At 36.4% G+C, this 26484-nt stretch overlaps 1 protein-coding gene across 1 annotated transcript in view; it reads left to right on the top strand.

The window, feature by feature from the left end:
- The window catches only part of LOC150085022 (tRNA (32-2'-O)-methyltransferase regulator THADA-like), a 177228-nt gene extending 160242 nt beyond the window's left edge, over window positions 1-16986 (top strand). Inside the window, exons 26-27 of the mRNA XM_090376437.1 lie at window positions 3972-4104; window positions 16769-16986. Coding sequence (XP_090232563.1) covers window positions 3972-4104; window positions 16769-16986 — 351 coding nt within the window. The remainder of the gene's footprint in view (window positions 1-3971; window positions 4105-16768) is intronic.
- Window positions 16987-26484: the final 9498 nt, after the last annotated feature.

The raw sequence follows: 26484 nt of genomic DNA, 5'->3' as shown, positions 1-26484 counted from the left end.
CCTTCCGTCTGATCAACGATCAGTTGGAAGGTTTAGTATAGATTCCGTCAGTGTCGATCCACTGGTAATATTCTGCCTTATGTTACCCATTTATGGACTAATTCAATGGAAAGGTTTGGTGAAACACAAGTAGTTGCTCTTGACATCTCAAAGGCTTTCGATCGTGTTTGGCATAAAGGCAATCTAAACAAGCTTCCATCTTATGGTTTGCCAAATGTTTTTAGTAATCGGTTATCCAGTTTTCTCTCTGATCGTTCCCTGAGGGTGATGGTAGATGGCTCTCTGTCTTCTAACTTATCCACTAATGCTGGTGTCCCCCGAGGTTCAGTTCTTTTCCCGACTCTTTTCCTCTTGTATATTAATGACCTTTTTCCATTGACTGGAAATTCTATCCATAGTTTTGCCGATGATAGCACATTGCATTCCACTTTCCATTTTGAGAAACTTTGTCCTGCTCAATCAGCTTCAACTTCTCGAAAATCTGCTACCAATTCTTTAAATGCCGATCTTCGGGTAATTCTCCAGTGGGGCAAAGACAACTTAGTTGATTTCAACACTTCTAAAACTCAGTCTTGTCTTATATCTCGCAAAAAGGATTCTTCTGCTCCTATGCTTATCTTTAGTGACACTCCGATTTCTAGGCAAAATGATTTACTCTGACTTCTAATCTCTCTTGCCATAAGCACATTACAAATATTGCTTGTTCTGCATCTAAAAAACTTGGTTTTCTCTTTCGCTCTCGGCGTTACTTTTCTTCCAACCAGCTGCTCACTCTGTATAAATCGCAAATCCGCCCTGCCATGGAATATTGTTCCCACATCTGGGGTGGTGCCCCCAAAACCTCTCTCAGGCTGCTTGATTCCATTCGGAAGAGGGCAGTTAGGTTAATTAGTGATTCATGCTTACTGTTTCTGCTGCATGCATCTTCCACGTACTGTTTCTGCTGCATGCGTCTTCTACAGATACTTCCATGGGCACTGTTCTTCTGAATTGGCTTCTATAATTCCCGCTCTGTCTTTCAAAACAGTCCAAACACGTGCCGCTAACAGCCAACATCTATTTACTGTCCAACTTCAAACTCACAGAACCAACTTTTTATCTTCCTCGTTTATTCATTCAACTGCCGTTTTATGGAACAACCTTCCTTCATACGTATTTCCTGAAAATTACAGTCTACAGAAGTTCAAGTCCAATGTCAACAAATATCTTATTTCGTCTTCTCAACCTCCAACCCAAGCACGGTACTAAGTACTATAGGTTCTAATACCTCTCGTGTTTGGGGTTTACATAAAAAGGAAAAAAAAAACATGAACATACTGATATATTTATTTTGGTAGGATCTTAACAATAAAAAGGAATCTTGGATATATTACTTTACACATAATTCTGCTTAAGCAATAAGCTGTAGTTAATACAAATCTAGAACTCCACAAAATCCAATTGCAGAGCTCTACATTTTATTCAGTCACATCCAGGTTTCTAATGAGCCCAGAACTTTTGTGAAGTCTTATCCATGCTTTTCAAGAAATTCTGTATCAGTATAGTGGGTTGTTACTTGTTTGGAGAGTTGGGTTCGTATCTTTTCAGACTGGAAAATTTTGAAATTCTTAAAGGCCTCATTGACTGGTGCTGTGATTAGGTGATCTCAGACATAATATTACAGCATATTGTCGATGACTCTGTCGGCAGGGAGACAAGAAATATCTGTACAAAAAGGATAGGTGAATAGGACCAGGGTATGTCTCCCATGGGCAAAAGTTGATGATGTAGAGCAGGTTTCATCTTTTCAGGGCACAAAGGGTAATATTGTTGTCAGTAATGACATTAAGAGTAGGAGATCTGCAGGTGCCTTGAAACAATGCCATCTGGGTGGTGATATCCGCTGAGAATAAGTAACAATTGTCTTCTCCATTGGTAAAGCATTACTTATTCGAGGTAGTGCAATACATGGTAACTCGTGAAGGTAGTCACATGAGATACAATTAAATCGATGCCATTCATACTACGATTGTGGTTCACTATTATGCACAAAGAATGGTGTATTTTTACTGAACACTATAGTGAATTTCAGATTCATAGTGTATTATGCCTTGTGCGTTTATTTTTGCTTAGTGATTATTACTATGTACACCTTTTGGCATCTCTCATATTCTGGAGTTATAGTTCATAACTGGGTCGGCATGATTGCAACACCAGGGTACCTGCCCACCCACCCATGATAGGCCAATAAGCCTTAAAACAATGCCATCTGGGTGGTGGTGGTGGTATCTGCTGAGAATAAGTAACAATAGTCTTCTCTATTGGTGAAGCGTTATTTATTCGAGGTACTGGAATACATGGTAACTTATTGTGAAGGTAGTCACAATATGAGATACAATTAAATCAATGCCATTCATACTACAATTGTGGTTCACTATTCCAAACAAAGAATGGTGTATTTTTATTGTAGTTCATTGTGTATTTTCAATGCTGTTCTATAGTGAATTTCAAATTCGTAATATACATTGCCCTGTGCATTTAAGTCAAAGAAAATTCAGTCAGGTCAGATCAGATACCATTATCAATCGCACAAGGAAACTTGTGTAATAAATGTAACATTGTTTGTGTATCAGAAAGCAGCAATCTCAAAATTCCAGACTGTGATACGGTTTTTCCATTGCATTTAGATGTGTGTGTATATACTGAAATATAGTAGTATAGAAAATATTAAGAAATTGTTACACACTTACACCTTCCTTTGTAGGACATGAAGTTGTCCATTCAGTGCAGTGCACATTGCAGCAAAGAGGATCCATGGTATCATATCAATGATTTGTTGAACCTTTGCGTGGAGAGAGATCATAATCCCACTGTACAAGGCAGTTGTAAGATCACATTCAGAATACTGCCTCCAAGTATGGAGATGTAGAAACATATTGTTCACCTAAAAAAAAAGACTATGCTTCTTGAAAGGTTCCAAATACAGGCAACACACATAATGAGATTGGTAAAAGGGTATCCAGATGAGGAAGGACTGAATATGTGGGCTACAGTTTGGTAGCTACCCACCTTGGGTGGGTGTGTGTGTGGGGGGGGTGCCTGATTGACATCTATAATTCTCTGAGAGGAGGTGAAGTAAATGAATGAAGGTGAAATTTTCATTGGTATAAATGGTTCCAGAACTAGGAATGGGAATGCTAATTGAAATTATAGAGAAGAGGTTTAAACTGGATTGTAGGATGTTTTCTTTTAGCCAGTGGGTTGTTAGTTACTAGAATAAGTTGCCTCCATGGGTGACATTGTGACATACTTGGGGAAATCCAAAGGTCAGCTGAATAGCTACCTATATGTGGAGGAAATTGCATAGGTAGTTTATTTTATTTTTTATAAAATCAAAATTTGTATGTTCAATTTCAGTCATGAGGGGAAAACTGAGAGTTCAGTACCTGGCACTAAGGCTTGGGCTTATATTCAGCTTAGAGAGAAACACTCACTGTTATCGTTGGTTCTGCCCAAGTTGCTGATATTTTTTAAAATTCAATAACATTGCCTGAATAGGTGAATCCACTATACACTTAAAAATTTGAGATTCTGTCAGGACAGCTGTTCTGAAGCTTACTGGCTTCTCATCAACTGGTGGGTGATGTTTATTAGCAAATGTATGCTGAAATGTGAAATAGTTACATGCTGAAATAGTTACATCAGTGTATTTTGTTTAAGCGAACAGCCAAGCAGGCCTGCCAACTGATTATATATAACACGTACAAATTCTGGTTTTATATTAACTACTGCATTGAAATACTCCTGCAGTCCTCTATTATTGTTTTATTTTATTTTATTTTTTGGCTGGCGCAAACATATGAAGCCTGGGACTTTCTTATACCATATGACTAATGCTAACATAATATATGTTGTATTTGTCACCTTAAAATTTCTTATTTTAAAATCTCATATTTTAAAATTTACATTGATCTAAATATATTTCATAATAGATCATGCTGCAGAAACATTTAAAAGAAAATTCCGTATGGATAGGCACTGTTGAAAAATTGACAGAAGAAATTAAGCCCCAACTTACTGCTGTAAAACTCATGCTTGAAGAAACTGACAAAAAAGAGTTACAAGGTAAGTTGTTAACTGACGTATGGCAACTATTCTGATTCAGTAATACATATGAATAAATTAAATACAATGTACATGTACTCTTTCCATATGTAATGGGCCAGGCGCCTCCGTAGCCAGGAGCAGCAGTGCGTAGCACATGCTTCTTGGTTAGACCAGGGTTCGAGCCCGTGAGCCACCAAATATAGAGGATGCGGAAAGGTCAGGGAATAACCACCGCATATCCCCAGAGAAATATGGCCTTAGTTGCTAATGCTCCTAGAAACCAAATAACAACAACAGTAATGGGCCAATTTTTTTTTTTTTTTTTAATTATTTTCAAATTTTATGATGTTTAAATACGATATTCTTTCTGGTTATGGAAATAAATTCATAAATACGCTTTGTTACCAACCAAATATATTCACAAAAATAATTACATATGTATTAAAAACTGGCTTATTCTGTGAAGAATTACCTTACATTATAATAACTGAATATGCTTATGTTATCTACATTAATCATATGCAATACTGTTTGTTTGCAACTGGGTTAAAGCTTTTTACTTCATGCCCAAGAATACTCATATTCAATTTAAGCAATTTTTTTTTTTAAATAATACAAGTAGAAAGTCTGAAATCCAACTACCTCAGGACCTGGTGCTTGCTGGTTTTTGGACAAGAAATCTAAACAAGCATGAAATATAAAATTAAATGTTAAAATCCAGATAAATACAAGTAAAAGGAAAACATATGAATAGCTTGCTCAATGGGCAGCACTGAGTTTCAACTTTTGCCAATTTATCTACTTGATTAAGTTATTATTTAAGTCAAGAAAAATTTAGTGTAGAAAGCCAAGAAAAATTTAGTGTAGACTAAATGACCAAAAATTGGAACAAGTTAATAATTTAGTGTTTAGGAGCAGTTTTTAATGAAGATGGAAAATTAGATATGGCGACTAACAGGGAATAAGTAAAGAAGAAATTATGTGTTAAATATATTTGGAGCAATAAAGAAATTAATCAAAAGACAGAATTAGCTATTTACAATGTAGTTTTTAAGCTTTTCTAGAACTGGATAAGAAATAAAGGAAATGATCAAAAATTTGAATCTCAGAAATGACCAAAAATTGGAACAAGTTAATAATTTTGTGTTTAGGAGCAGTTTTTAATGAAGATGGAAAATTAGATATGGTTTGTTTGTTTGTTTGTTTATTTGGTTTTTAGGAGCATTAGCAACTAAGGCCATATTGCTCTGGGGATATGCGGTGGTCATTCCCTGACCTTTCCACATTTGGTGATCACAGGCTCAAACCCCGGTCTAATCAAGAAGTGTGTGCTATGCACTGCTGCTCCTGCCCACCTGGCTACGGAGGTGCCATTAGATATGGAGACTAACAGAGAATTAGTAAAGAAGAAATTGTGTGTTAAATATATTTTGAGAAAAAAAAGAAATTAGTCAAAAGACAGAATTAGCTGTTTACAATATAATTTTTAAGCTTATTTTCTGGAGCTGGATAAGAAATAAAGGAAATGATCAAAAATGTGAATCTCAGAAATTGGAGTTATAACAAAAATAAATGCAACAAACAGGTGGGAGCAGTAGCAAGACTATATTACGAATGAGGAAATAAGAAAAAATCTCAGAGTAATGAATATCCAATGAAGGTAAGTGAAACAAACTTAAGATGTATGGGCATGTAGAAAAGACAGAAGGGAGAATAGCTAAATAGATATTTGAAACAAAAATGAATGGCAATAGGTCCAGCAGCAAACCAAGAGGAAGATTAGAAGAAATAGGGCTTAGTCTGGATTGGGCTAAAGATGGCATCGAGAAGAATAGCGATTGGAAAGCTAATAATTCAGCATGACTGATTTGCATTATCAAAGTGAACTGTACTTCCATTCACTGCAGCAGATTTGAATAATGATGATGATATCATATTGGTTTATTCTTAACCTTTTTTGTCTTTTCTTGTCATCACTTGACATGCTAACCAGTTATTTTTTTTTAATTGCTTTCATGATATTTGTATTTAAGTGCCATTTTGTTTCCTTAATTTTGTAAACCAGTCACTTTTGAAGACCTTTGTGAAACATATAAGAAATTTCAAGTCTTGAATTTTATTTAATCCATCATATTTTCTATGGAGAATAAAATTAAATTATGAATATTTTATTTTATTGATTATTATTCTAACAGACAAAATAAATGTGATTTCAGTAAATATGCATAGACATCTCATCTTATTGACTAATTAGATACATAACATCTTAAGGCAGTGATCTGCAGTAACTGAATACTAGTTGATGTTCTGTATTATTGTCTCAGTTCTTGTTGAATGTTGTGGAAGATTAGTAAATATTTCTGTAGTAATGCTGTATATAATAAGTAAATAAGTACAATTTCAAAAAATATAAAGAAAATTTTGCATAAATTGACATTTCTCAAACGTTATTTCTGCTTATAAAGTTAAAAAAATAATTTTACTGAAGACTGATCTTTTCTATGCACATGCAAAAACATGAATCTCTCTTTATTTAACCATCTAGCCAGCCATAGTTTAAATTTGGAAACTAAATATTTATTCCTAATTCTGACATTATATTGTGTAATAAGATCAAAAAACATCATTAGTCTTGTTATCTTAAAAAAAAAAAAATTCCAACCAACTGTACAGGCATATTTTGGGGTAGCAAGCGAGCAAAAAAATAAGGAAGCCAAAATAAGTTCTTGATTTATAAAATACACCAAGCATGCAAGCTGAACAGTTAAAAAAGCTGATAATTGATCCTATGTGCCATTAACTAATTTTATGATAATATAAGTCATTTTAATGCCCCCTCTCCACTGGAAAATGTTATCTGTGCATTCTGGAGTAATTCACATTACTTTCGCTGTTAAAAATTTGAGAAGTTGCTATTGAATATGGCAAATGCAAAGTTGGCAATATCTTGTATGATTTTATGTGACTGCCAGCATCATGAGAGTCACCAGACCAAATTAGACTTGATAAGTGAATGTTACTTTTACTGTGCTATAATTTTTTAAAATTTTGTAAGATTTTTCATACCCAAGATTCTGTCCTAATTAATTTTATCACTGCTGAATGTATTATGCAGTGTACTTATGCCAGTACATCAGTGAATATTTATTACTATTGTCTGACCAGTTGTAATGCTGTATCATGCACTTGAGGTATTGTTGGAAGACCAATAACAGGTCAGAATGGAAAGAAAATGTCCCTGAGAAAATAAAAGTATTTTTATTTCGATCTATGAGTAAATGTATTAATGATCTTAGCAAACTCCCGAGAGTTACCTGGTGTCCTTCCAGGTCCAGTTCAACAGAAATTAATAGTAAAAAACTTGCAGTGCCATTTGATACTCTTTATGAATAAGTAGCAGAGTCGGGCAGGAAACAAAAAACACCCAGAGAAAATAATTTTTTTTTTTTATATATGTAAATGTACAAATGACCTTAATGAGGAACCAGAGGAGGCCAAGGCCTCTAAAAATTTTCTCAGTATCATTCTGATTCATTCCAACCCAGGCTAGTAGTAAGAAATTTGAGGACATCATTTTGTGGTATTGGCAGATTGCTATAAATTGATGGCAACAAATAGAAGTACTCTCTCTCATGATGAATCCAAGAAAATCTGTTATTGTTGTGATCTTCACACAGGTCTAAAAGGTCAGGTGTTGTGAGTGCAGTAACATGCTCTCTTTGAGTGGACTGGGGTTCAAGCTCGTGACTACTAAATACGATTAATGTTTGTATTGATGATTTATTGTGAACTCCACTGACCTAGTGGTCATGCAGGAGCATAAACAAGAACATTTATTTCTTGTAAACACATAAATTTTAACAAAACCTGTCCTGACTGCAAATGATAAATTGCTCTTCTCTGTCTTTAACTACTAACTGACAAAATATATATATATATATCTCTTCCAGCCACTTGGAAGAATTGATTCTGCCATATTAAACAATAGTTATATAAAGTGCTAACTGGCATCATCAGCATGGCAGAATTAAATCGAAGGTTGCTATATGGTAGTATCGACAGTGAAATGTTAAGGTATAACTTAGACTCTAATGCATTAGGGCTTAAAGCCTCAAGCTGCGAAAGAGATTAGACTATGTGTATTTTATTGCAATTGCCCCAGTGTATAAATGATGCAATTGCACTAAAATACACATAGTCTAATCTCTTCGCAGCTTGAGGCTTTAAGCCCTAATGCATTAGAGTCTTAACTTATATCATACACCATCAGGCATCTCTCATATTGTGAAGATATACTTCACAACACTGTTTTGCCATCATTACATCACTTGGGTACCTACCCACCCACTGAAGAAGGGCCAAATAGTCCTGAAACAGTGCCGTCTTCTCCTTCAGGTGAAGCGTTACTTATTTGAAATAATGCAATGTCATGGCAACTCGTCGTGAAGGTATTCACAATATGAGATGTAACTTAAACGATGCCGCTATTGCAGTTTGCTATATTTAGCTGAGTATAAATGATGCAATTGCACTAAAATACACATAGGTATAACTTAGCTAACTAGGCTGAGATACAAGAGTGAATGAAAAGTTCTGAGAATGGATTATAAAGGACATAGGTGCAAAATTCTGATTTTTTTTTTTTTTTTTTATGTATTCACCTTGAAATTCAATACGCTTATTATATTTAATCTGCAAAGCGATTATTCCTTCAAAAAAAATTCTTCGGGTTGGTCATAAAATCAGGCTTTCACAGCTACTCTAGCTCTTTCATCTTTAAAATGAGTTCTATGAAGATAAGACTTCGAGGTTTCTGAACAAATAATAGTCACTTGGGGCCAAGTCTGAGCTGTGTGGGGAAGGGGGAGTATTTTGTGCATGGATGCATCGTCATAGAGAAGCAAAACCTGGTGACCCATCTTTCCTTGCCTTTTTTCCAGAATTTTAACATTTAACTTTGGCTTAAGGCTGGCATGATATTTCTCTGTTATTGTGGTTTTAGGTGCAAGGTAATCAATTAAACTGGAATAAACTAACCACTGTTTTCTGTCCTATTCTGGGGCAGAAAATTATGGCCAACAGTTTTCCAGCTGATGGTTAGTTTATTTCATCATCTGATGTTTTGTTGTGAATGGAAAGATTTCTGGGAACACACCCACCTTGCATAAACTTGGGCATTCCCAAATGCTCATGTATTATTGCTTAAATGCTTCTATGGAAAGTTTTAAGTACTTTTTCATGTTCGGACACTTTATTCTTTTGATTTATAAAATTTTGTCTTCAACAGCAATTGTTTAAGAATCAATTGTGTTTTGGAAGGCCAATCAGACCTTGAATTGATTTTTTAAGAATTGATTGTTTTGGATGGCCAATGAAACCTTGATCATCCTCAGCTGACCCCTGTCCTCTTTTGAACTCTGTTGACCATCAACAATAGCATAACTGGGCGATACTTCACTGAACACTAGTCATTTCTTTCCTAGATTTCTGTAACACTTCTGCCCTCTTTGTTTAAAAATCTGATTATCGAACAACGCTTAATTTGCTAGATATTCATTCGTATTCCACCTACCAGCATAAAAAATTAAATTTTAGAAACTGCATAAGACATTGACATACATTTTTTTTTTTTTTTTCTGATTGGGGTGTTTAAGGCTTTGAATGGATTGAGCAAGGAGTTTGCTACCAAAATTGCTAAGAGTGAAGTGGGAAATTACTGGCCGGTTACTTCACTAGTAGGAAAAATCGTGGAGACTATGATCAAGGGTGGAATTCAGGATCACTTAGATAGAAATGGAATTCTGAAGGATACTCAGCATGGTTTTGTAAAAGGAAAATCATGATTAACTAATATGGTTAGCTAATTTGACAGGGTCACTCAAGAGCTGGACTTAGAGAATAATTTCGATATTATTTGAATTTCAGCAAGGCATTTGACTCAGTCCCACATGAGCGATTACTTTATAAGCTGGAACAGGTTGGAATCACAGGGAAAATCCTTAGATGGATAGCTGGATGGCTTCAGGGCAGGAGGCAGAGGGGTGTGATAAATGGTTATTCCTCAGATTGGATTGATGTAAGAAGTGGGGTTTCCCAAGGATCGATATTAGGACCACTGTTGTTTTTGATTTTCATAAATGACATCGATGAAGGGAAAGAGGGCGTGATGTCTAAATTTGCAGATGATGTAAAGATTGGCAGAGTAGTTAATGATCCCTGCCAAGCAGAGCTTCTTCAGAATGACCTAGATAGACTTCAGAGATGGTCAGAAAAATGGCAGCTATGCTTTAATCTAGCAGAGTGCAAGGTATTGCACATGGGAAACAGTAACCCCAAAATAACTTATATACTTGGCAGAGTTTAACTAAAGCTTGTAGTGGAGGAAAGGAACTTGGGTATTACGATACAGTCAGATATGAAGTTCTCCGAGCATTGAAGACTAGTTGCAAGGAGGGCCCATGGTGTCCTATCAATGATTTATTGAACAATTGCTAGTAGAGATAAGGATGTCATAATCCCATTATATAAGGCTGTTGTTAGACCACACTTGGAATACTGTGATCAAGTATGGAGACTGCACCTAAAGAAAGATGTTGTGCTTCTTGAAAGGGTCCAAAGATGGGTAACTCGCCTGGTGAGATCGGCAAAAGGGCGTCCATATGAAGAAAGACTTCGAATATGTGGGTTGCAGAGCTTGGAAACTAGGCACCTTAGAGGAGACTTGATTGAGGTGTTTAAGGCTCTGAGAGGCCCCGGGTGCCAAGCGTTATTGTGATCGAGCGATTCTCTGAGCTATTTACAAAGCGTTTTCTTACTGCGACAGTTCTTGTTAATTTGGAAAGTTTTTCTTACATTTAAAGCTATTTATTGTTAACTTACTCTTACGAATTGTAAGTAAGTTACAGAAAGGAAAACCACCTTTCTTTTTTCTTTCCTTAAACTAACAAACTAACTTACACCGCTTGGTCACTCTAGCGGCACTGCTCCTGCCTCCCCGTGGCGGGGCCGGTAACATTGGCAGAAAAGGCTCTCGGCCAGGGACTAAAAGGAGCTGACATGGATCTCAAAGATAGTTATCCATCTGTTGAGCCTCGTGCCTCAACCTGTTCAAGGACAGACCAAACTGATTTTGACATCTCCCATCCTAAGAGACAAAGAACAGAGGTTTCCAAAAAGGAATCACCTCTGTTTCTTATAATACATTCCCAAACAAGTCGACCAATAGGTGCACTTTCTCCATTTCTTATCCAGAAATGCCTCGAGAATGCTGCCGAACCACCTAAAATGGTGAAAAGACTCCGTTCCGGAGATCTACTTATAGAGACTATGAATAGTAGACACTCTGAAGCCCTACTAAGAATCCCAAAATTTGCAAATATTCCTGTCACAGTAACTCCACATGCCACCCTAAATTCATCCAAAGGAGTGCTCTCTGAGTGGGACTTATTAAATGTTACTGAAGAGGAATTAGTCCAAGAGCCACAAGACCAAAAAGTTATACAGGCAAAGCGAATTAAAATCAAGAAAGATGGTGAACTGATTCCGACATGCAGTGTTATACTGACCTTTTCAACACCAATTCTTCCAGCTACAGTTAAGGCTGGATATCTGAACTGTCATATCCGACCTTATATCCCTAATCCGCTCAGGTGCTTCAAGTGCCAAAAATTTGGCCATGTCCAAACAGTGTGTAGAGGGGTTTCAGTGTGCCCCAACTGTGGATCCAAGGAACACACTCAGACAGACTGCCCAGCACAAACACCAGTATGTCCAAACTGTAACGGTAGCCATCCAGCTTACTCAAAAGTTTGTGAAACCTGGAAAACAGGAAAGAAGATACAGAAATACAAAATAGAAAACAAAGTGACTTATCAAGAAGCAAGGAAACAAGTTTTACTCACAGTACCGAAACTCTCATATGCAGCTGCAACACAAAAATACAAATCAGAAGGAACCCAAACTGAAGTGTCCATACCACCAGCTACATCCATCTCCGGCTGGGCTCGGGCTGTTCTGGCAAATCCGCAGGAGTCTCCTAAAGAACAAGTAAAAGACCAAGCAAATAATACCCCAGTCACCGTACCACCAACTATTACTCCATCACGTTCAGATACTGAAAGTCTGAGAAATCTTAAACTGCAAAATACTTTAACTGCAGGTATGGAAACCGATAACACCACCAACAATGATGAAACCGTCTTAGAAATACATGCTGAGGAAGACATGGATACTGCATGACCTACTTTCCCGAGAAAAGATAAAATAAAACTGGATCGCCATAAACAGATTGGCTCTAAAAAACAGTCAGAAATACTTCCTACTTCAAAAGCTAAATAATGGATCAATTGATTCAGTGGAATTGTAGAGGCCTCCATAGCAACATAGACGATATTCACGACTTGATAAATCAGCATCATCCAGTAGGCATCTGTCTACAAGAAACGAATCTCTCTCCACAAGTGACACTCTCATTTAAAAACTATACTTTGTTCAGGCAAGACAGGATCTCTGCCCATGGGTCACATGGTGGTGTAGCGATAATGATTGACAGTAAAATCCCATCCAGACGCATTCCTGTACAAACCACTTTAGAAGTAGTTGCAGTACGCCTCGCTCTTGGCAAAACGCTTACTCTGGTATCCATATATATCTCACCAAATCAGAACTGCTCGATAGCTGATCTAGATGATCTTATCTTACAACTACCTTCTCCTTTCTGCATATTGGGCGATTTTAATGCGCATCACCAATTATGGGGATCTTTACATACAGACAACCGGGGACGCACGGTAGAGGCTTTTCTTATAAAGCATAACATCACACTGCTGAACACAGGCTCCGACACCTATGTCCATTTTCCAACAGGCTCGACTTCTGCCATAGATCTGTCATTATGCTCACCAATGTTATTTCCAGACTTCGATTGGAGAGTTTCAGAAAATCCATTAAACAGTGACCATTTTCCTATAATCTGTAAGCTCTTCACAAGAAGAAACTTACCAGTAAGTGGTCGAACTAAGTGGAAATTCTCAAAAGCTGACTGGAATAAATATGCATCAAGCGTTACACTAGATGATGATATTATCCATCATCACTCTATAGATGACGCCGTTAAACACATCACAGAACAAATGTTGGCGGCAGCTGCTACTACCATTCCTAAAACTACAATTAAAGGATCCAAACACAAAAATTACTGGTGGAATTCGTCATGTAACGTTGCTAAGAGGGAAAAGAACAAGGCATGGAATCAGTTCCGAAAAATCCAACCACTGCCAATCTGATTATCTACAAGAAACTTAAAGCCCAGGCCCGATACATCCGGCGAAAAGCTAAAAAAGAGTCTTGGATTCGTTTTGCTTCATCTGTCACTAAAGACTCAAGTGCAGGACTGATCTGGCGGAAAATAAGATGCCTTACCGGAAAGTCTCCATCAATTCCTTCCTCAATCATCGTGTATAAAGGACAAGAGGTAACCCTTCCCGAGAATATTGCAAACATCCTCGCAGAATCTTTTGCTCACCATTCTGCATCAACCTCATATGATCCAACTTTCCTAAAAGCCAAATCAGTAGCTGAAAAATATAAAATAAAATTCAGAACGAAGTCAGCCCTCTCTTATAATGAACCATTTACCATATATGAATTAGAAGAATCTTTAAAAAAATCAGCCAATAGTGCACCTGGTCCAGACGGCATATACTACTTAATGTTAAAAAATCTAAATGAGAGAACTCGTTACTCTCTCCTAAAACTTTTCAACTGAATATTTGTCACAAATTACTTTCCCCTATCCTGGCGCCATTCTGTAGTTCTGCCCATTCCAAAACCAGGAAAAGACCAATCAGACCCACACAATTATAGACCAATTTCACTTACTAGTTGCTTAGGTAAGACTCTGGAAAAAATGGTACATCGTCGCCTTACCTGGTATCTGGAAACTCAAACTACTGTGAACAACGATCAGTTTGGTTTTCGTAAAAACAGATCTGCCTTAGACCTTATGATAAAGGCTGAGGCAAATGTGCAAAATACATTCATAAAAAACGAACATTTGGTTATGGTGAGCTTAGATATAGAGAAAGCCTTTGAAACTACGTGGCGTCATCCTTCGTGACCTACATGCCCTAGGATTAAAAGGACATTTACCAGCATTAATTCAGAGCTTTCTCGAATATCGAACTCTACAGGTCTGTTATCGAGGTACTCTCTCCAAAATCTACAAACAGGAGGAAGGAGTCCCACAAGGGTCAGTCCTTAGTGCCACACTCTTTGCAGTTAGAATACACACTCTAACAACAATCATACCGAATTCAGTAGAAACTTATCTTTATGCCGATGACCTCACTATATCCAGTCACTCACAAAATATGTACTCTATTGAAAGGAAACTCCAACTATCAATAAATAAAATACAAACGTGGATGTCACAAAATGGTTAGACTGTCAGCAGAGAAAACTGTCGATATACACTTCTGCAAGAAGCTGATCCTGAATTGCGACTGGGAAATCATGCTATTCCAGTCAATGACAATATTAAATTCCTAGGTTTAATATTGGACAAGAAATTAAACTTCCTGAAACACATACAGCATGTACGAACTATTTGTTTGAAGAAAATGAATATTCTTAGAGTGCTTTCTGCGATGTCATGGGGAGCTGATCGACTCTCTCTTCTTCACCTGTATAAAACTATAATCCGATCCAGACTAGACTATGGTGCACCTGTATATGACTCAGCTAGAAAATCAGCATTACAGTCCCTAAATACCATTCAACATAATGCACTTAGAATAGCTCTAGGTGCCTTCCGAACGTCGCCAGTCCAGAGTCTTTACATTGATGCACATGAACCTCCATTATCGTTTCGGAAGCAGATGCTGCTGCTTACATATGCTGCCAAACTTCAGAGTATACCCTCACATCCCATCTGGCCTTCCATGTTTACTCCGTCTTTCCAAAATTTATACAGAAATAAACCAAATGAAAATAAACCTGCTGGAATCAGATTGAAGGATGTTACACAGAATTGGAGTGTCCCACTAGACAATATCCACCCCGAAACCGGAGAAATTGAGCCTCCATGGTCCACTTTCAAACCTTTATCCGATGAATACTTTCAAAAGTGGGGAAAACAGGCGTTGGACCATCAAAATATACAGCAGCTACATTCAACTCATGCATCAGCAAACACTCACTATCTTCAAATATATACTGATGGATCCAAATCTGATACAGATGTAGGTGCTGCAGTAGTCCTTCCCACTTGTGTAATCTCCAAAAAACTTTTCCCAAGTTGCAGTATTTACACCGTTGAACTCTATGCAATACAAATGGCTATCAAACACGTCAACAACAGGTCTAACGAAGAAATTATAATCTATACCGATTCCTTGAGTGCAGTAACTTCTATACAACGTAAATGTCCGAACTCTCATCCTATTCTGAAAGAAATCAGAGCTCAGCTAATCAATCTCGCAAAATATAACACAGAGGTAAGGTTCTGCTGGATTCCTGGGCATGCTGGAATCCAGGGAAATGAGAAAGCAGATCAAGCAGCAAAAAATCCAGTCAACCCCATATATTGATTCCTTATATGGACTGTAAACTTATCATAAAACAGTTATGTATTGACCAATGGACATCAGTATGGCAACAACAGACCCAAAATAAACTTGTCCAAATAAAGAAAAAAGCCACAGTATTGGAAATCTAGTTCACGATTAAACAGACGAGAAGAGGTTGTCCTTGCAAGGACACGCATTGGTCATTCCTATCTCACCCACCTCCATTTGTTGACAGGGGATGAACCTCCTCACTGTCGTCATTGTTCCGCCCTACTTACAGTGAAGCACATTCTCCTCGAGTGTCCTTACAATATTGCTGCCCGATTAACAAATTTTAAATCGGTTTTAACCCAAAACAATTCATTAGAGATGAACCATATACTCAGTGATGACGCAAATCTATCTGATTTATTTAGTTTTTTAAAACAAATTCATTTATATGAACTTATCTGACATATGACTGGAAAAAAAAAAAAATCATTTTCATGATTACTGTGACAGGCACAATTTGGCCTCAGTTGCCCTTGTGCCAATAAACTTCCATTTAAACCAACCAAGGCTCTGAGAGGCATATGCAAAATGAATAAGGATGAAATTTTAATGGTTATAAATGATTCTAGAACAAGGGGCCATAATTTCAAGTTATGGGGGGAATTGTTTAGACAGGATTGCAAGAAGTTTTATTTTAGCCAGCGAGTTATAAATTACTGGAATAAGTTACCTACCTGGTGGTAGAGGTTGGTAGTTTGGGGAAATTCAAAGGTCAGCTAGATAATTACCTGAGGGAGAGAAATGCATAGGTTGTCCATTTCCTTTTCTCTTATTAATTATTATTATTTTTTTTTTAATTTTCTTCTTCTTATTATTATTTTTTTTAAATTCTCTTCTTATTATTATTATTAATTTGTTTTAATTCTTATTATTTTATTTTTTGTTATTTTATTTTATTTTATGTTTTAAATATCCTGTTCTCAGAACTTTTTTGACCACCCTCATAATCTTAAGATATTCTAACCAATATAGATGAACATTTTATCTGTGCTATTTTCAGCTTGGTGGAAATATTAATTTTAAACATTTTTAATACACAACAAATTTTTTTTTTTTCTTGGCAGGTATTATGCATTTAAAATCTACAGCTCACCCCAAAATTTTTCAAGCAGTATCATTATTGTTAGCTCAAGTGGAAATTCTTCTTACATGCTTCAGATTAATTCCTCAGGGACATGCATATACAAATATACTGCACAAAATCAGTGAAGACTACGATGCCACGAAGAAATTATGGTTTGGGTCACGGATCCTTGACTGGATTGAATGGGACATTTGGTAGTTGATTTTGATTTGTTCATTTTTTTTTATTAAAAAATCAATGTAAATAAAAATATATTTTTATATACTCCTTTCTTTGATGTAGTTTCTGAATGACATCACATAGGTTTAAACCTATAATCCACAAGAACACTATGCTGTGTTAACAGAAAAAATATCTACTTTCTTTGATCTTATATTTTTGAATGTAAAACATATTCTCATTAATTGTTAGCACTATTTGCTTTTCTAAATTTACTTTCTAGAATAACAAATATACTTGTATCAAATGAATTTGCACTCCACTATATAAATGAATATTTATATAGTTGATTATTAAATTAAAATGCTTATTCTTATATATTTTTAAATATATTCTTAAAATTTTTTATACTTTATCTAACGTAAGTTATATGTTGAGAAAATGGAATCAAGTAAATTTTAGTTAAGAAAGCTGCATGAAATATTCAGTACCATTACTGTCATTCTCAGATATTTGAACTTGCTTTCTTCTCTACCAGAAAACAACATTAAAAAATCAGCTCTTCCTAAGAAAGTTTATTCAGATTTTGCAAATCAGCCTTGTTGTGTTTAAATGGAAGGTCAATCAAAGTCTTCAAAATTCCATTTCCGTAAGGTGAATAACTCCTGTTCATCAACTAAACAAACTTTATAAGAACAATAACAAAAAATTGCTTTATATTCAAACTTTTCTTTCTTTCCTTGGGTATTCAGCATTTTACAGAATGATCCCTCTTTATCATGAAATACAATTTTTTAACCCTTTGTTGTTAAATTAGAAATTGTATTTTAATTATGTGTTAAATTTATTCCATTCTGTATTGCATGAACTTTCTTTGAAGAGACCTTTGAGTAGTGTCTTTGTGCTTTTTTTTTTTTTTTTTCCACTTATTCTGCTATTATATTGTAATCCATCCAATCCTGGCTCTTCGTCCCATAATTTGAACTGGGATGGAAAGATGGAATGAAAAAAAGTATATACAAAATAAACATGGCAGGTAGAGAGATTCTACCCTAATTCATTCTTCCATCCACACACCATTAACTTATTAATTTATTGTTTATTTAAACTCCAACAATTACAAAAAATATAAACAGGGTATTTGAGTGGTGTCTATTAGATGCCAATTAAACAGCCTTCACAACTGTAGTAAATTTTAACAAAAAAAAAAAAAGGAAAAGTGCTACTGAAAAGTTCTCAAATCTCACTTGCCATGGTAAAATAGATTATATTATTTAGTTGTACTACTAGATGCTGATAGTGTGTATCTTTCTGGACAGTTAGTCACCAACCCCCTCAGTCATCTAGCTTGCTTCAGTGCAGTTTTATGAGCCACTGAGTACGCACACAAGTACCCTTTTATGATTTTTTTTGTTTCACTGGGATGCAACAGATTTGAAAGAATGAATTTAGAATGTTAATTAGCACTTTTACAAGGCCAGCATTTGCAAGAAACTCAAACATCAAGAGAGAGATTGCATGCTGAGGATTGGTTGCTAGATGAAAAATTAAATGAGCAAATGCACCTTCTCATGCCTGTTTCTATCCTAGATGGCCCCTGATCTCCTTACCTCTGTATTTCTCAAATTTAGGTCCTTGTAATTCCTTTTTGTTCGAGAGGCTAAAATTAAAACCGAAAAGATTTTGCAGACCCAACAAAAATCAAAACGGCATGCAAGAGATAATGTGTGTGTGTTTTGGAGGGGGATAAGGGGTTCAAAAGTTCCAGTAAGGGCAAAATTGTGGGATGAGGTGTATTATTATCCAAGAAGGGATGGGCTAATTTGAAGGGAATAGAATAACTAATAAATTTTATTTTTTAATTACAGTCCAGAAACTTTTGGGTAACACATTATTGCATTATCATTTACAGATAATTAGCGAAAGAGAAAGGTAAAGAAAGGTAGAGAAAGTTATGGGAGGATATAATCTCATCTGTTATTCCTATGAATTTTGGAGTTGGAATTATATCCCATTCCCATATTCATAGGAATCACAGGGGGGAATGGGGGGGCAAAAAAAATATGCCACAACCACCATACAGTTAAAAAAAAAAAAAAAAAAACTTTTAAATGTGTTATTCTTGAAGTTTATGAATTGCAAATACTGTTGTTTATTAGTCACATCAAATTCCCCCCCACCTTTTATTTCCTTCCGATAATAATAATGAAAAACAAAGTAAAACTGTAACAGATACAATTACTATTAGCATAATTGCCTTTATTTTCTGTGTCCTTAATGCCTGAATTTATTTGAAACCAAGTCCCTCTGTTACATATAATTAATTGACAAGATAATAACGATATTTACTTTTTACATCTATGAATCACAGAAAGAAAAAAACATATTCAATAAATTTAAGGAAAACAAAACTGAACGTGCTAAAATGTAATGCATTGCATTCATTTACTAACAAGCAATAATTATTATTAGCTACATGGTGCAAGGAAGCCTGAGGCTTATGCTGCACAAGCCAAAAAAAAATTCCCGAGTTACCCTGAGAGAGAGAGAGAGAGAGAGAGAGAGAGAGAGAGAGAGAGAGAGAGAGAGAGAGAGAGAGAGAGAGAGAGAGTCAAAAGTAGAAGGGAATCACCAAGAAGAGATGAATGGTGATATGTGCTGTAATTCCTAGTAATGTTTAACTTGCCAAAAGCCACACAGAATTACAATGCTGATAATGAACTTCTACTGTAGTTTGTTATAGTTTATTAAGAGATGAAACAAAATTCGGTGTTTTTTATTATACAGTCCATTCCAGTTATTTGGGACACATCGGGACTAGTGCATTTTGGCCTGATTAAGCGGCTGCCCCATTTATCCGAAGTTTCACGTAAATAGTTAAAAATACAATGTAACCCCCTCCCCCTTTTTTACAATTGGTTCGCTGTACAATCAAATCATGTTACGACGAACTCACCATAGTAAAGTACTGTTCATCATAGGCACCTCCATAGTCAGGTGGGAAGGAGCAGCAGTGCGTAGCACACGCTTCTTGATTAGACCAGGGTTCGAGCCCTTCACCACCAAATACGGAGGATGTGGAAAGGTCAGGGAATGACCACCGCATATTCCCGGAGCAATATGACCTTAGTTGCTAATGCTCCTAAAATCCAAACAACAAAACTGTTCACTGTACGATGTGTAGTAAGTGCCGGTCATTGTGATCACGTTTGTGAATTGAATTTTAATTCTATTAAACAGCGATTCTAATTAGCGAAAATAGGAAGAACATTATGCACAGGCTATAAAAGCAAAGATATATTAAGCACAAATTTACCCTTTATAACCTTACCAATTAAAAAATTAAATGATACGTGAAAATCAAATCGGAAGAATATACATGATAATCAGAATAATTAATATGTACTGTGATGTGTACATACTAACTAGTTGACATTTCTGTTCACTGACATTTGTATATGGTTGTTAAAATTTAAAACAGTAAAAAGATAAGCAATTAATAACAAAGAACACAGCACACACAAATTGCAAGTAACATGCATGATACGCACAAGTGAGAACGGAGTAACGAGTTACAAAGCTTTAAAAATAGGAATGAAGAGAAGATCTGAAAATTAATTTTTTTATATGATTGAAGATTTCATGGAAGTTGTAAACACATTTCACCATAATTACTCACAGAATTTCAGCTGTTGGTGTTATTGCAAATTCAGTAAGATCGAGTTTACTGTCCGTTTATGATATATTTCACTAACAGAAAAGCCCAATAAACAGGTGACTGCTAATTGTTTTTATTGTTTTATGGTTGTGACCTCCAGAATTTCGACCGAACCACATGGTACCGTTGAAGACAATCGTAGGGTAACCTCCAGTGCTGCGGTCTCTTGCCCCGATTAAACGGCATGCTGTCCCAATTAAGCAAAGTAAACCCTGGCTATTTTCTCGATTGGTTTCTGTTTTTTAAGATTTTACCCAAATAAATGGCTGCCCCGATTAACCGGTGGCCCAAATAACTGTATTATATTATAGTTTGTTATGAGAGGATAAATATTATATTAATAGATATCATTCTCTAAGTAGAAAGATGACATAGAATGCAGCTAAAATGTCGAAACTAGAAAGTATCACACAAGTAGAGCATTCACCGAAGGCTAAAAGAATGGTAGCTTGGAAACCATGGTAGTGCCAAGAATCAACAGTATTAGTTTTCTTTTAAACAAGATAAAGGGAAATATACAGGGTCTCAAAAATATTGGTACAAACATTTAGGGGAGGTAGCTAACATCTAAAGGAATGTGAATCGCATAGGAACCCATAACCGGAAACGTCACGGGAAAGTAGTAGCAGAGGCACAAGAAGCAGAAATGACACAAGACGTAATTAGTGGAAAACATTTATTTGGCATAATATTAACAATGGAGTACGAGATGGATGCATTTCATGATGTTACAACAGATGCTCGAAGATTCCACCATGAGACACGATGCCTGCATGACACCGATGCAGCATGGATTGGCAGACATGGTCGAACACACCTGGAGTTTCTTTGATAGTAGCAGCAGCGCAGACGAGTCTCGCCACAAGATCCATTTCCATCTCCACAGGCAATTCATACACGATAAATTTGAGGGCCCCACAGAAAGAAATCAAGGCTCGATAAATCAGATGAGCGTGGGGGCCAGGCAACGGGTCCACCACGGCCAATCCATCAACGCCCAAAACGCCTGTTCAAATGGTCACGAACACACCCATAATGGGCAGGCGCCACGTCATGTTGAAACCAAATGTTGCGTCTCACATTTGCTGGAACATCATCAAGTAACCCTGGTAGAACTTGTTCAAGAAAGATCCAATATTTAGCGGAGTTCATGCGGGATGGTAACAGGTATGGGCCAACTAAGCAGTCACCTGCCCACATATTTATTGCGAAGCGATGTTGTGCCGCATGGGGGCGCACTCTGTGTGGGTTGTCGTGAGCGCACTCTGTGTGGGTTGTCGTGAGCCCACACATGAGCATTGTGCTGATTGAATAAGCCTTCCCGAGTGAAATAAGCCTCATCCGTGAACAAAACATAGGCTGGAAAATTCAAGTCTTGAACATTTTCTTGGAGAAACCACTGCACAAAAGCCACACGTGCAGGATGATCTTGGGGGGAGCAGTAACTGAATCCTTTGGATATGAAAGGGGTGTAAGTAATCGTCGTGCCAGACACGCTGTACATTGCAACGAGACACTCCTAAGGCAGAGGCAACGGCGCGTGTGCTGGTAGTAGGATATTTCTGGACGGCATTCAACACACTTTCTTCTATGGCGGGAGTTCACGTCGAACGTGGTCTTCCCGCACTACTCCTGTTACCTCTAATTGACCCATAATCGCACAAATTTTGATACACACGTGCAAACAAACGGTGGTCCAGTACACGTCTTTCTGGGAAGCGTTCTCCAGCGGCTCGTCCATTGCCCTCTGCTAATCCATACACTAGGTGCATGTCTGCCAGCTCACAGTTCGTATATCGATGCATGCTGTTCATGCAGCGACTACCGTGCCGTCTACTGACTTACGGTGACGTTTCCGGTTATGGGTTCCTATGCGATTCATATTCCTTTAGATGTTACTTAACTCCCCTAAACGTTTGTACCAATATTTTTGAGACACCCTGTAGATGCTGTTTATTATGAGATATGTTTAAAGCAAAAATGGTACTTGAAAAAGAGATTATATCAGTTGTGTAAATAGATATTTATATATCCTAAGCAATTCTCCATCCCAGTTTTTATAACCAAGAATCAGGATGTGCACCTGGGGGGGGGGGCTGAACTGCCTGTCCCCATCTTACTTCTGTTGGATATGCATATAAATATGTAAGTGTTTAGTGTTTTTTGAGAATTTTTTGGGAAAGAAAATTAGGTTACTTTGAATTTATTGAGTGATGTGACTATGTTGTGGTAGTATTCGCATAAGGTTGCAAGGTACACTGTACTCAACTTCAACCAGGTCCTGATACTATGTAACTGAACAGAATGAATAAAAATAAAAAAATAAATGAAGGAAAGAAGTTTTAAATACAGTTTATTATATTTCATGATGAGCACCATATGACCAACCATAATTAGTTATCAATTTGGAAGAACAGTCTGGGAACATGGTTCCATGTTCCCAGACTGTTCTTCATGGTTCCAGAGCAGTCCAGCTAATGCCCAGATCTATAGTCCATTATTATCCTACACTTAGGTTTAAAGAGGATTATTTTGCAAAAAATTAAGTGTTAAATATGACACAAATATTAAAAGACAAACCAATACATTGAAAGCTTGGATTTCTTATCACCTGGATGATTGATTGTATTTAATTTAGAATGTATGTAAATTTGGCCTTAAAATGTACACGTTATAAATTAATAAAATTTTTAACCGTTACCACTATGCCCATATGAACAGTGCTGAGTACTTTTCTATATATGTGGGGAGCATATAGTATTTTAATATTACGAGGGTCATTTGAAAAGTTCATGGCCTGAGTACAAATGGTTTATTTGAGGAGTCTGGTAACGTTACATTTTCATGTGTTACCTCTATAGCAGTGATGTTACTGTCAGTGGGAAAATGGATGCCACCCAGGTATTTTTTCAAATTAGGAAATAGGTGGCAGTGTGATGGTACTAGATTTGGTGAATATATAGGGGATGATCCAAAATTTCAAAGCTGCATTCATGCAGTGCAGCCATGGCAATGACAAACTTGTGAGCAAGCATATTGTCCTGGTGGAACAAGACTTCTTTGCTAAGTTTTCCTCAACATTTGTCTTTGATCTTTTCGTGCAAACATCTCACAAGGTCTGTGTAATATGCCCCTGTGATTGGCTGGCTTTTCTGAAGGTAATCCACTAACAGCACTCTATCAGCATCCCAAAAATCCAGTGCCATCACCTTGCCAACAGAAGGAATTGACTTGGCTTCCTTTGAAATGGGAGAAGAGCTGTTTCCACTGTTTGGATGCTTCTTTGTCTCTTGCAAAAATTGATAGATCCATATCTCATCCAATCACAAACCTTGCAAGAAAATTTGCCGGATCTGCTTGAAAATTGCCAAATGTTCACTTGACAACTCAATGCATTTATGAGCTACTGTCAACAACTTTGGGATCCATCATGCTGATACCTTTTATAGCAAAAACCTCTGTTATTATTAAGACACATTCAGATGAAATTCCCAAGATGCTGGAAATGTATCAAACTGTCACTCATTCATCACTCACCACCAGATCATACACACTGTCAACAACTTCTGTTGTGATAGACATTGCAGGTTTTCTAGTATGGGTCATCTTCCACACTCTCCCTCCTTTATTTAAATTCTGCTGCTCACTTCTTAACTATGGAATAAGAAGTGACCTCCTTTCCCAAAGTTATAACCACATCCTCATGAATTCTCTTTAGTGTTAGTCCCTTTTTTTCCCAAATATTGGATGGCTGCATGGTGATTGATTTTGTACATCTTTCCTCATTCACACAAATTTGTTGATTTCACCTAGGTGAAATCAACAAATAGGTGAAGTAGGTGAAGAAATGCAAGATGTTTCTTCACCTACTAAGTTAATTTGGAACATTTTAAAGTATCAGTAGCTGTCTTTACTTTCTTCAGGAAATCTGCATTCAATTTCATTTTATGAACAGATTTCATAAAAAAATGAAATCTGTTCATAAAAAATTTTTTAGGACTGAAATGCATTTAATGTTTTATTTGATATGGTTGATCTAAATTCCATTTCTTTTTTAATAAGATTGTTAACACATTTCCACATTACTGTGAAAAACAAAAGATTGACACAACAGTTTTAAATATTCTGTCATAAATATAATATAAAATAATTTTAGGTATTCTAATATAACACATTTTGCATCAACATTACTTTCCATTGTGATAACAGCTGCAATATCATCCATCAGAAGTGTTGTGAAGTGCTAAACTCTTATACAATATGAAATGGAAGAAAATAGGGAATGTGTGTAGTGCATTACATTTCGGGCACAATCAACTTCTTAAATGAACTGAATTTTTCTTTTCCTAGTATTAATAAAATTTATGTAAATAAAAGTGAAAAGGATATAACTAATTGTCTTATTACCATTATTTACTAAATTAACTAATATATATGAAATAACTGTTTTCACTTCACACATATCTCACAACCTAATATTCACTCAGTGTTGATTACAATACTTTGTAATCACAACACTTGAAATGCAACATGTATTTCATGCTTTGTGATATAATAAATTAAACAAATAGCAACTGTACTTTAGAACATAGTATGTTGATATTATGATTTCACAGTGCGCTTCGTACAGGTATTACATAGGTCATTATACTTCTCAGATGGCCCACCATGTAAACCACATTGCATATAGAAAAGTCACACCACATAAATTAATACATATCAAATAAAGATCTTTTCAAACAGCACTGGATCCTTTTAGTGCAAGAGACCACACATATCAAAACATACCCAGCCAAGTTTCTGGAAGAAAGTTACATCACATAATTCATACCTTCTTGTAGAGGTTCTTTTCATGCAAAATTGAATCTATGCAGTTCAAGAAGCAGCACAGGTTAAGTGCCACATAGCTTAAGATCCCATAATAGACTTGTAAATCTTTGTATCAGTTATCCTAGTAAGTCAATCCTTCATAAATATGGCAGTGTGTGTTCGGAAATAGACACCTACTCAAAAGTAAGAAACAGAGTATCTCATCCTCCACTTCCATTATAAAGAAAATTCTCTGTTTCCATGTTCTCTATCACCTACAGACTCTAATCAGCCAGTATATTATGCCCAACTCACCAACATCTTAAAGGCGCCTCCGTGGGCAGGAGCAGCAGTGCATAGCACATGCTTCTTGATTAGACCAGGGTTCGAGCCCGCGACCACCAAATATGGAGGGTTCGGAAAGGTCAGGGAATGACCACCGCATATCCCTGGAGCAATATGGCCTTAGTTGCTAATGCTCCTAAAAACCAAATAACAACAACAACCAACATCTTAATATAGAATGTTTAGAAGCATCCAAATATCAACTGAGATCGGTTAAAATTACTGCAAGCCTAACTACCTGACATTGCTATAATTTAGCCCAGTAAGCTTGCCACATACATCCATACCTCCATACACACTCAGCCATAATCCTAAAAGGAACAACCAAACATATCTCCAACCTCAGTGCATGATGTTAAATGCTCTGCAGTTTTACAGTAAGTAAGACGGAGTATACTCTGTACAGAGTGAGATGAAGAGCACATTTTACTTGAACAGTTATTAAAAACCGGTTTCTCATTCTTTAGTTTATGTTTATAGTATGAGTGACCTTTGCATGCACAATGGGAACAGACAATTTCTTTACTCTGATACCTTTCTGCAGTGTATCCAATCCTCTGGCATTGATAGCACCTCAGCACCAAATAATATCTTTTGAACTTATAAGCTATACATTCAATAAAAATTCCTTCTGGTTCTTTAAACTCCTCATCTTAAGAGAAGTT

Source organism: Mastigoproctus giganteus, chromosome 6 (genome assembly GCF_048544385.1).
Source record: "Mastigoproctus giganteus isolate SK-2022 chromosome 6, ASM4854438v1, whole genome shotgun sequence".
In the NCBI taxonomy this organism is placed as follows: domain Eukaryota; kingdom Metazoa; phylum Arthropoda; class Arachnida; order Uropygi; family Thelyphonidae; genus Mastigoproctus; species Mastigoproctus giganteus.
This window is presented reverse-complemented; position numbering and strand designations above follow the sequence as displayed.